Source organism: Ambystoma mexicanum, chromosome 2p (assembly GCF_040938575.1).
Source record: "Ambystoma mexicanum isolate Mex_15411 chromosome 2p, UKY_AmexF1_1, whole genome shotgun sequence".
Classification (NCBI taxonomy): Eukaryota; Metazoa; Chordata; class Amphibia; order Caudata; family Ambystomatidae; genus Ambystoma; species Ambystoma mexicanum.
This window is the reverse complement of record NC_090923.1, coordinates 872380692-872393768: the sequence shown is the minus strand read 5'-3', so window position 1 is coordinate 872393768 and position 13077 is coordinate 872380692. Positions and strand designations below refer to the sequence as shown.

At 42.1% G+C, this 13077-nt stretch overlaps 1 protein-coding gene across 1 annotated transcript in view; it reads right to left on the bottom strand.

Annotated features, from left to right (window-relative positions):
* Positions 1 to 12873, bottom strand: part of WDR62 (WD repeat domain 62) — a 2486568-nt gene extending 2473695 nt beyond the window's left edge. Inside the window, exons 1-2 of the mRNA XM_069644563.1 lie at positions 12632 to 12873; positions 11097 to 11188 (exon numbers count right to left, since the gene is read on the bottom strand). Of these exons, the coding sequence (XP_069500664.1) occupies positions 11097 to 11188; positions 12632 to 12763 (224 nt within the window). The 5' untranslated portion in view covers positions 12764 to 12873. The remainder of the gene's footprint in view (positions 1 to 11096; positions 11189 to 12631) is intronic.
* Between the last annotated feature and the right edge of the window lie 204 nt (positions 12874 to 13077).

Sequence of the window (13077 nt, the reverse complement as noted above, 5' to 3'; positions counted from 1 at the left end):
AAGTGCCCAACGTTAAAGGTAAACTATGACGCTGTTCATGAAAGATTCAGGAATATTTTCTGATTTTTTTCATGCAAGTGCTCAAATATTAAGCGACGGTATGTGAAACTCTGTCTCAACTATGCCATGAGCAAGTGTGTGTGTGTATATACCACACACACACACACACACACACACCCCCCCCAATGTGGTGGGACTACTAGAATGTTAAAACGCCCCCAAAACACAAAGAAACATCTGGGCACACAGCTGGTCCAAGTGCTTAGTTAAAAACCACTTGATCAATTTCATTAAAAAGCAGTGAAATTTGTATGGCAGTAAGGCTTCCCATCAGCTTGTCAAAAATCACCACGAGTGCCGTCCCAGAAAGTGCTTTGTCAGGCGAAATGTGTTGGAAACAGCATTCAGTTGTAAAATGACAGTCTGCCGGTAACATGACACCGCCATGCAATCCGAGGGCAGTAAAAGCAGACTCAATTTACTGGGTATATACACGAGATGTTAAAACTTCAATATTACAACATTTCTCCATACATACGTTACAGAAAGTCATAATTCTATTAAAGACACGGAGGCAAAGGATTAGGCTTTCTCATAACTTTACTGTTCGAGCAGCATCATTAAAGACAATGACAAGAACGAAAAGCAAAAACTAAAAATCCCAGCTGTTTGAAGTCTTTTTGCAGTTCATCCGTTATTGGACTTTTAAAACATGTGACCTTATCCACCAATCATCATAGTCCATCCCTATAAATCCAGTCCACCATGACGATTCCTCCTCTTTCTTTGTGTGGTCTTCTGTAAACTGTAGCAACCCAACCGGTCGACGCTGTAAACTGGCCCCTTAGCCTGACCTCATGTTCCAGTTGATTATCCGCCATAGAACCTATAACAAAAATAATATTTCAGACTTCTTTTCCAAGGGTGAGTAATCGACATGTGTAGAAAAAATAAATTCCATATTTGTTTTAACAACATATAAATGAACATTATCATCATCCTCCTCCTCACTGAATACATTTCATTAGCAGATTATGACATCGATTACTGGGTGGGATAATCCTTCGCCTCTGTGTCTTTAATAGAATTATGACTTTCTGTAACATATATATGGAAAATCTGAATTCTATGTCAAGACACAAAGGCTTGTATTATGCTTGTTCAAAGCTTATTTACCACCAACGTTGCCACTTTTTCCACTGGCTTAAAATAAAATGTTTTAAATGTCGATTCTTTCGACCAGTCTGCTGCCTTCATGATGTCTTCTAGTCTAGCCCCTGCCTGAAATGCCTTAGAGGCCACTTCTCCTCTCACCGAGTATGCTCCATAGAAATCTGAACCTACTCCCGCTTGGGCCATAACCCATCTAGCTAGCGTGGCTGACGCTACTGCCCCAAAAGGTTTCCTTATTGCTATAAATAGCTGATTCACCGCCAAGGGTCTCATTCCCCCAGTCATGGACTCCTAGGTTGCAATGCAGCTCATTAGACATCATTTGGGTTGATATGGGCATGCTTGATAGGATATTGATCTCAACCAAGTTTTGGTCCTTTTCAATATATCAAACGTTATTCCTTGAGGGGAAAAGGTCTCCTATTGATCGCTAGTCCTCAGACGTCCGATACCCTCTTGCACGACAATAAACATAACTGCCTGTTAACAATGTATAATTTATGCCTACCCCAACCCCTGTAACTAAGTCACATTCTTGAAACAGCGCCACGATGCCTCCGGGCTGCCAGGCGCTTTACAAATATAAAAATAAATAAATAGTTAACTTGGCTGACACACCTTCCTTGACAGTTCTTAGTTATCTGCCAATTATATAAACATTCTCAGTATCTTATCTACATCCCATACTCACTCATATTTTTCTTTTGGTGGTCTAATTGTTTTTGGTGGACTAATTATTCTAACTCCTTTCAAACGTTTGCAAATATAGAGGGCGTTATCCCACTGTTATCCCCACTATTCTCGGATGTCCCGCAGAAATAGCTGAGTGGGCTGTATTGATTGTCCTTGAGATGCTAGCTGTGCCAGATAATTGGCTACATGCACTACATCTGTTCCAGTGGAATGTATGTTCCTTTCCACACACCAATTGTGCCAGCCTGACCAGGCTGTTCTGTATGCCTTCCTGGTTCCAGGTGCCCAGGCTTCATCGATAATCTGTTCAGCCTCTTCCGATAATCATGGCCTAGTCCAGGATCCCCTGAAATTGCCCATGCAATGTACGTGAGGCAGCCTGTCCTCACCAGCGGATGACGCCCCTCCCCGTGGGGTGCCTCACTATTAGATCTAACCTGGGTAGCACTAGTGGGTTGTCTCATCTCCAGCAGGTCCGGGAACCATGCTTGACCCCTCCATTCTGGCGTAATCAATACCATGGCCACTCGTTGCCTCCTCACTTGCACCAGAATCCTCACGATCATTGCGAATGGAGGAAAGGCATATTCCTAGCTCGGACCCCACTGTTGCAAGAATGCGTCTATCGCTTCAGCTTCTGGGTCTGGTCTGCAACTGAAGAAACAAGCTGCCTGCCTGTTCAACCTCGATGCAAAAAGGTCTGTCTTGCATGGACCCCAACTCTCCATCAGTGTCTGAAAGACCCTTTCGTCCAGCTTCCAATCGCTGGCATCCCTGACGTATCTGGAGTTCCAGTCTGCTACCTCGTTTTGACGGCATGGTAAGTATTCTGCCTTCACCAATATTCCTCTCTGCAGGCAAAGGTGCCAAAGTTCATTTGCTAGCACCGCCATCATCCTTAACTTAGTTTATGTAACGGACTGCTGACACGTTTTCCATGTTGAGGAGCACACAGCATCGTGCTGTCTCTTGTGTACAGCATTTCAGCGCAAAGGATCCTGCTAGGAGTTCTAGGCAATTTATGTGAAGATTCAATTCTTCTTCCGACCGTCTGCCCCCTGTCGACGGATGTCTGCATCTGGCTCCCCATCCCCACATGCTGGCATCGGATTCCATCACCAAGTCCGGGGATGAGCCAAATATTGCCCTTCCATTCCAGGCATCCATGTGGTGTAACCACCATTCCAGTTCTTCCTTCGCTTCTATAGAGAGGGGTATCCTTTGTTCATAGGATGCGTCCTTCCTGAGATATTGTATTTTTAACCTTTGAAGGGCCCCGATATGTAGTGGACCCCGGAATATCGCCTCAATTAAGGACGCGAGGTGTCCCACTAATCGCTCTAACTCTCTCATAGATATCTGCTGTTAATCTTCTTCTCATCTCTTTCTTGATATCGTTCACTTTGCTCAGAGGGAGATTAAACGTTCCCCTTACTCTGTCTAACCTGAAGCCCAGGAATTCCATGCTCAGTTCCGCCTCTAGGCTTGATTTTCCCAGTTTATTATAAACCCTAGTTGTTGAAGGAGGTCTAAGGAGACTTCCACATGTTCTTTGATCAGCAATCTGTCCTGGCACATTATACAAATGTCGCCCAGGTAAATGATCCTTCTTATCCCGCTTTCTCTGAGATATGTCACTACTGGTTTCATCACTTTCGTGAAACACCATGGGGTTGATGCTAGTCCGAAAGGAAGGCAAGTGAACTCCCAAAATTTGACCCGGACACCGAAATCTCAGACGTTTTCGTTGCTCTACTGCCATAGCTATGGTCAGGTAAGCATCCTTGAGATCTAGCCTTGCTAGCTAATCCCCTGTTGTAGTATGTCTCTCAGGAGGTGAATGCCTTCCATCTTGAAATGTCTGTATATTATAAAGGCATTTAGTTCCCTTAGATTTATAAAATCGGTCTTCTTTTCGGACGGCCTTCACTAAAAACATGTTGCTTATAAAAAGCTGTCCCTCATATCTGTAGCTTGCCTTATAGCTTCTTTCCGTGCTGCTTCTCTTATTTCTGTGTCTAGTAACTATTTGTGTGTTGTGCCGAGTACTAGAGCCTTTGGCCATTTCTCTTGTTGTGGCAAGCATCTGTAGAAATCGTTTGCCATTTCTCTATAAACATCGCTACTCTCCCCCCTACTGTGGGAGTCTGATTCCGTTATCTGCACACTCATTCTCACCTGTGTTAGGTTAATGTTGGTTAGGTTATACCTCGCCCTCTTCAAAGAAAGAACAGGTTTGGTTTCCTTTCCTCCAAAAGGTATCTGTCGGCTTGGAACCTGTTTGCGAAGCTCCTGGCGGAGCTTAGGATCGATCTTGACCAAGATTGATCTTCTCCTTTCTGCCATGATGGTGTCATCATGGCAGAAAGGAGATCAATCTTGGTCAAGATCGATCCTAAACTCCGCCAGCCGCTTCGCCAATTAAAACAGATTGCTCTCTGAGCCCAACCAGATGGTATATTTGGATCTATCGGCTCATTCTTTTCTTTTGCCTCCTCAGCCATCTCCATTATCTATATAATAGGCCCAATCATGTCTAGCTTTTTGTCCTGGCATGAGCGCCAGGACCCATCTAGACCTTTTTTTAATATCTTTGACGTACCTCCCTATGAATGGGACCATGCGGTCGTCAATGTCTGAGGTCTCTGCAATGCCTTCCGGCAGATGTAGTCTTGGGCACTCTGCCCTCAGTGTATTTCCGGCTTTCTTTGCCAGCGGGGGTTCTCAGCCTTTTCTTTATGTATGCCGCTTTCTTAGCCAGCGGTTCCCACTTAGAGGAACGTGGATGTATCAAGGCATTCGGGTCAAATTCGTCCCTGGCTTCTTCTTCCTTATCTACCGTTTTCTTTTTCATGGGAGCTCTATTAGTCTCCTCATCTTCCGAGGATATAATCTCCACTTCCTCCTCCGATGATTGCGTGCCCCAATCATCCTCATCGTAACCCTCTGAGCTATCATAGGTTTCATCTCGCCATTTGAGCTCTGTCTTTTCAGCTTGCCACCTTTCTCTTGCCCTTTCGTTTCAGTGCGAAGCCCGGAGTGGTGGGTGGGTTTGCGAGCGGGGGGGGGGGGGGGGGGGGAATTCTTGGCCTTTTTGGCCTTGCAGGCTTTCTTTCTTCCCCCTTCCTCTATTCCTTGAGCACATGTTCCTCTAAGCTCCTCCATTCCTTTGGAAATCTTTATTCAGTCTTCCATGATCACCAGCTGCTGTGCCTCAGGGCTTGATGTAGTATTTCCCCCATGCCGGGTTGTATTCTTTTCTGGCTCACTGAGCCCTTCCCTCTTCACTTGAGCTGGACATTACGAGTGGAAGCAGGCGTGCCACGGTTATAAAACCAGGTATCTTGGGCCAGTACTCGTTTTTTGTATATATTTTAGGGCAGAAATTATTAAATTAGCGCTCGGGAGGCTTGTTTGCACAAAAAAGAAAAAAAAAAAAACTATTTTTTGGCTGAATTTCCTTTTTCGGCTACCAGATGGCGTGGTTCTCGGTTTAGCTTTACTACGCAGTTCTATCCCTCACACGCTTTGTTTTGCATGGCTAGGGAAAACTTACACGCTCTGTGCATTCGTTCTTAAAAACGTTGCTTCCCTCAGTGATCCGATCGCTGGGGAGATAAGTTAATCCTTTATCCGACACAGCCGTCAGGCTCTCCCTATTGCGGGCAACTGAATAACATCACGTAAGTTGTAAACGAGGAGAACTGGAACTTTAATAAGTCACTGTCATGCTCCTTGCACTTCCGTGACTCTAGTGCCCCTTCCGTCCTGTCTAATGCGGTCCCTGGAACTCATTGTCCCGTCGTGCCTGCCCGACTACAATTATATGTAAGATTCTGCAGATATGTTCTGCCACAGTTACTGAACGCTGCACGTAATCACTCACATAAAACATTTACATTCCATCATTAAGTCAAGAAAGTAATGCTAGGTACTTAACTGGCTGCAAAAGCATCAAAGAAAGAGGAATCATCATCATGGTGGACTGGATTTATAGGGATGGACTATGGAGATTGGTTGATAAGGTCATGTGTTTTAAAAGTCCAATAACAGATGAACTGCAAAAAGACTTTAAACAGTTGGGACTTGTACTTTTCACTTTTCCGAGTTATTTTTTTTAATGATGCTGCTCAAACAGTAAAGTTATGAGAAAGCATAATACGAGCCTCCGTGTCTTGACATAGAATATAAATGACATGAAGCCTATATTCCATTTACTAACTCAAACAGATTAAAAACCATGTGAAATGTCCTATGATACCAGTAGAAATTTCCCATTATTGCAATTATATATAGACAAGTGACGCTGAAAATGCAAACACAAAATTAATGAAAGGTTAAAAGCCTGTACAGCCTCAAAAATGTGAGAGCTGATGGAAAAAGTGCAAGGTGCAAAGCAGCAGAAGAAAATGGAAAAAGCAAACAAGAAGAGAAGCAGCCCAACAACACTTTTTTGTCTGTAATTGCTGCAACAGGCACGTTCTGAAAAGTGCACAGTGTGATGTTGCAGCCCTTGTGGATCAGCTTCTAGCCAAATATAATAAATTGAAAAATTTGGAAACCTACAATGTCGGGCGGGTGCATCCAACCAGTGACGTGTAAGGATGGTATGAAAATAACTGGCATCATGTAAGATCCCAGATGAAATATCATTCAATAACTGGTCATCCTATATAGGACCAGGACTGACCAAGATACTATACAAATGTATCCAAAACACCAGTTAAGCTCCAATTTGTGAATTGCTGGCTAGTCGTCCTGCAAGTGCGGCCATCAGGGTACAAACCACTGCAATCACACCTCAACTGGCTAGACACAAACAACCTCGACCTAAGAGCTGCCACAGGTACGCTCACTCAATATAGCCCCAGTGGGCATGCACAATTACGTCCAAATCATTCACATACAGGGAAACTTGCAGATCAAAAGTGAAATACTGCCCAAGTGCACATGAAGTGTACCGCAATAATTATCACAAAGCTTCATAAAAATACTCCTCACAGCATAACCCATCCCAGCATAATAAACAATGGGTCGAACGAACCAACTGTTCAGGCAGAAACAAGGGCTTGCAAGAGTACAAAATAAAAGGAGAACAAACTGAAAAGCCCACTCTATCAAACCCTCAAATGCCAATGTGGTGTAATACGACCAGAGTTTATTAGAGAAAGACTGGTAACTCACTGTCCACATTATGTCCATTTGGCTGTAGGGTATCAAACAAAATAATTAGCTGCGACGCCAATTGACAACTTCAAAGTTAGATTGCCCCGACAGTCATTCTCAGATACGTGAGCCAATCCCAAAAAGCAAAACAATTCCAGATGAATTTGATGTTTTTCTAGTGTTTCGCCAAAGGATCGGTTAAATCCTGATTCGCCCGATGATGCTATAGGATACGAATTTTAAAAACTGCAATAAAAGAAATCATAAACACACACGCAATACCAAACTTTAAACATTTAAATAAAGTAGGCAACTTGGTACAGCATATATGCAGATCATATATATATATACTGTACCAAGTTGCCTAATGAACACAAACACACCAATAAAGTTATGGTGGGTTTAAACTGCTTGAAAAAAACGGTCTGAAATGTGAAAGTACGAAAGTCCATTTGAGCCAAGTCACACATTCCACAATGCCATCTAATAGCCATTGTTGGAAGTTCACCTCCAGTTCTGAGCCACATCAGCAAGGCCTCGCCGGTATGCAAAGTATCCCAAATGCAAGCCTTTTTCCCCCTCCAGGAAATTGTCTTGGTCTTAAACGGCAGTGCTACTATGCATAGCGTAAATCAACCCAAGACGACATTTTGCAAGGCTGTCAGGACAACTACATACTGGTTTCACCCTTATTAGAGATCATTGGTGCAATACAGTCCCGACAGATTTGTAGTTGGAGCATTGATATATTATATATATATTAAATACAATCCCCAATAGGACAAAAGAAGTCTCCCTATACTAAGATCCGGGTGCTCACATACCCTTTCTAACATTTTGTTAGGTTACAAAACCATAAACAATCGGTGGGAAGAGATTCAAAAACATGTCACTAGATGCAAACATGTAAATAACCTCGCCCCCCCAAGAAAGACATAGTAACATTACTTAATATGCCCCAAAGACAAACGCAAAATGTACTAAAAATGTGCCTGTGGATTATGAATCGATATATAGCAGCAAAAAACATGCTTTAAAACTACAAGGAAGGTCGCAGGGAGGAGGAGGGAAAGGAAGTACATGGGGAGAGTGACTACGCCAGTGTGGGGAAGGGGGTGGGGGGAGGGAGCATCAGCCATGGAGAGGAGCACCAGGAGCATGAAGTGTCGGGAGTGTGGTGGGAGAGTGAAAGCATCAGGCGTGTGGGAAGAACGACAGCACAAGGGTTGAGGAGGAGGAGCGCCAGGGGTCAGAGGGGAGAAGAGAGGAGCGCTAGAAGTGGAGATGAGTAGCCCAGCGCCAGGGATGGAGAGGGGCGCCAGCAGGAGGATGGAGAGGGGGAGTGAAAAGCACCAGCGTGGGGGAGGAGCAACAGCACAAGGAGTGGACAGCGCACAAGGCTTTTACTAATCAACAACTCTTTCAACAGACGTTTTGGACTGTCTTTGTCAATGATTGGGTACAAAACCCATTACAAGGAGTCAGTGCTACAGATAAGATTTAGAAGTGGGAGGATGTTTCTCCCTATTTTTCAAAGTTGTGAGTAAAATGGATTGTCAAGAGAGTAAAAAGGTTAGTCCAAGTCCCAATGGGAGTATTTGATAAGCGAGTAAAAAGGTTTTATCGAAAAAACGGAAATATTTTTGCAATAATTATTTCTTTGCACCTAGTTATTCATGCACATTAAAATATATGTTTACTTCTTCCGATAATACAATTCCAAATAGCAAAGAGGTCAAGCACACCGTATTCAGTAGTATGTATTTAGATATTGAGTCATTCAGAGCTCAAGTGTCTCACTCTTAATTTAAGGATGTAGAGGGTGCTGGGGAGAATAAGCTGACTGTTATCAAATGTCAGTGATATATACACGAACAAAGTGTCCATAATTTATGGACACTCCTGTCCCCTGTACACCTATATGTACTGAAAGATGTCAGGACTTGAATATTTTCAGTCTGTTAACCAAGTGATGTAAATGTGTTCAAGCAAAACATCTTTTAAAAGGTGAATTCTCTAAATTTGTATAAATCGTGTTCTTCCAATTTAAATAATTTATTCAGAAGAACATGTATATTTCAGTCATATACATAATTAGAAAATCTTCAAAATACACAATGTATTACAATTCAAATAAGGTCTAATTTTCAAAATGTAAATTGATATTAATTCACATACAAGACAAGGGTGAATTTATAATCTCAAAACAAGTTTAGAAAAATGAACGCGTTTCAAGAGAAACCTCTTCTTCGGGAGCAAAGGGTTATTTCAAATTTAAATCAATGTCATACCATATGTAATCATCAATGTAGTATATTCATTTTACAAAATTTCATTCAATGTGATGTCTCAATTTACTGATCCCGATGTGAGATAATGGTCTTTAAAGTGCTGGTTGATAGGTTGGCCCAATGAAAGAATACATGAAAGAATACACCTATAAGATATATAATGAATGTGTTTTAGCAATCTCAAATATAGTATTAGATGTTCAATAATATGATACTGGTCAAAGTCGTTCAAACATTTACCTCCCCTTTGTTCTTGGATGTCTAGTTGTCATGACAACAGTATTTACTATGCATACACTTTCACCATTAGGGCGGGTGACATACGAGATCAATACCTTGCTGAAGTACATAGACATCATCTACTCAATTAACTAGTGAGTTATATGTACTAGCATGAACACCAGTGATACTAGGAATCTTCATTGACATTTAAGGGACTAAAACGAAAATATTGGTATTTTTAGGACTCTGTTTCGTGTGAGAGGTATAGAACAGTTTGGCCCCACTACCCGTCTTCAAGTTGGGTTTCCAAGACAACTAGACCACCTAGATTCAAGTTGGGTTCTTATGACAACTAGACATCCAAGAACAAAGAGGAGGTAAATGTTTGAACGGCTTTAACCAGTATCATATTATTGAACATATAATACTATATTTGAGATTGCTAAAACATACTCATTATATATCTTATAGGTGTATTATTTCATTGGGCCAACCCATCAACCAGCACTTTAAGGACCAGTATCCATTATCTCACATTGGGATCAGTAAATTGAGACCTCACATTCAATGACATTTTGTAAAATGAATGTACTATATTGATGTTTACCTATGGTATATGACATTGATTTAAATTTAAAAATAACCCTTTGCTCCTCAAGAAAGGTTTCTCTTGAAACGCGTAGCTCATTTTTCTAAACTTGTTTTGAGATTATTTCACCCTTGTCTTGTATGTGAATGATCAATATACATTTTGAAAATTAGACCTTATTTGAATTGCATTACATTGTGTATTTTGAAGATTTTCTAATTATGTATATGACTGAAACATACAACATGTTTTTCTGAATAAATTATTTGAATTGGAAGAACACGATTTATAAAAATTTTGAGAATTCACATTTTAAAAGATTTTTTGCATAAACACATTTACATCACTTGGTTAACAGACTGAAAATATTCTGTTAAATACTGACATCTTTCAGTACATAGAGGTGTGCAGGGGACAGGAGTGTCCATAAATTATGGACACTTTGTTTGTTCATGTATATTTCTTCCGATAAGGCAGAAATAATAGTGGTTTCTTTATGTGCTACTACATGCACTACTGGTCCAAACATATCCACAAAGGGGTCAGGGTGAAGCTAGGGGCACAAGGTTCTAAAATGTCGGTTTCTTATTTTTAAGTGGAGGCATTTTTACTCCCATTTTTTTTTTGGGCAGTATGTGCCTATTGTTAGGGAGCAAAAGTGGCCAATACACCCCTTATCTGTCTGCCCTCTGTCTGTCTGCCCTCTCTCTTGAAACTAGCGCTAGGGGAAGCTACCGAAAACCCACACACACAAATTATGATGAAGAAAATTAAATAAATCAACTCTCAACATTAAGCTATTCAGCTTTGCACAGACAAAATACATTTTAGGCCAGGACTAAAGGAATATTGACAAATATTAATAAGTACGACATCCCAGATTCCTCCACATTCCCAACATACCGGTCACAAACAAAGTGCTCAAATAATGCAGTCATGTCAAAACAGGATTGCTCTCTTACCCTGCAAAATAGGCTATTAATCCTCTGCTGGGGTCACAGGTAAAACTGCTGTTGCTTGTTGAAGTAATTCCTAACACAGTCTCTAGTTTCACCTACCAAAAAAATGAATTGAAAAATGGATTAAGAAGGACGGTCTATATTACAGACGGACACAAGTGACTGACAGACTCGGCCCACAGTTGAAGACAGTCACTGACAAGCTGTGATAGTCAAACGGTGCTTCTGTTATGCCCTTTCGAGCATTTTTAAGCCTAGCAAAGCCAAGAACAGGGACTAATTCACAGTCTGCACTATGGTTAAAATAAGACTTCCAGTTGTGGAGCCTCGGAAGTAAGATGTCGTGAGGCATAACAAGAATCACTGACATTCAGTTTTAAGCATTTGCATGAAGAAGAATGCAGTAACACATAGTAACGGGCAGTAAGTAACAAGCACATCAAAAAGCGAGCAGCTGCACACTGATGGGCAGCGACTTCCATTGGAAGTGGCAGCAGAAACAAATAGTATAGGCAGAGTGAGTAACAGCAGTAACGTGGTAACGCAATTAGACATTGAAAAGGTAACAGGCTGAAACGAGAGGCAATGATAGTAAGGATCTTTATCACTAGCCAGATTAAAGTACGGATTTAAAGAGAAAGCAGGGCCGTGTAGTTAAAGGGCTGCTAGAATGCGTCAGTAATTGAAAGACAGAGGGAATAGCAAAATGACACGCACGGACATAAAAAGCAAATACTGTCAAGGAAAGGAACTGCCTCGGTGTAAAGTCAGAAATCCCTACCTGTCAAAAATTCCTATCCATCAGGAAATTTGACAACATTCGTAACGTAACATGTTCCTACCATTCAAAAAAATCCTATGGTTAGGAAAATTTTAAAGAGTTTGACACCCAGGCCAGCAAAGTCTGACGACACAGGGAGAGCCATGTATGTTTGTTTGTTTATTTTATTTCTATAGCGCTACGGACCGGGAGTAAAAGGGCGCTTAGTACAAGTTACAAGGCACAGTACATGGTAATAAGCATAGGTGCTGGACAAAGAAGAAAAAAAAAACACACCAGCTTGCCGAATGGATTCACAATGACTCCCAACCACCGGTACCCTAATGTGTTCACAAGTTCCCTACTACAACCATGGCGGCATAACTTAAGGCCCATACGTCAAGTGCTCAAAATGTAAACGCTCACAAGGATGAACAGTTGGTTAAGCGGAGGACCCCAGAAAACAACACTTGCAGTGTCAAGCAAAGTCGGGGACAGGTAGAACCTAACAATTTGTAGGAGCTGTCCAGCCACATGCAAAACGTGTCGCTAGATAATCCTCGCTTGGGGGTTGCAGACCCGCTCACAATTTAATGTTATTGTAAACTGGACCGTTTTCCAGTTGTGGCACTCCAAAAACACTTCCGCTCCAGCCTAATGCCAAGGGGATGGGTGGTTGGATAATCAAGTACATGTCATAAAACATACAACTACGGAGTCGAGAAATGTATGGCCGAGCACGTGACAGACACCAGCAAAAAACCCCATCCTATCTCACCCGTCCCTGCGTTTCTCCAGCACCCCGCTGTAGCCGAGGTTTACGGGAAGGGCCCAAGGGGGGGGAGGGCAGTAGGTTGCGTAGACGAGAGTCTGGCTCTCCGGCCTTGAGTTGCAGCAAAGAGGCAGCCATGGAACACTACATAAAGTGAAGATAAAAACAGCAAAAGTCAGCCAGATGTCAACAAACCGACGTCGCGCTATGTTCGCATTACGCGGGGATGTTGCCTACATACACAATCTACACGCTCATTGGCTCAAAATGTCTTTCCGCACTGCTATTGGTCAAATGGTTATACTTCTGCTTTCATTGGATGAACGATCTGCAATAAACTAGGCCCGAGCGAGCCACAGTTCCATTACGCTCTCTGGTCCCCAACGGTAGCCATATTGAAATAAGCGAAATGCTGATGCCCTATGAAAATAACTTTTTAACAAGTCCCTGCC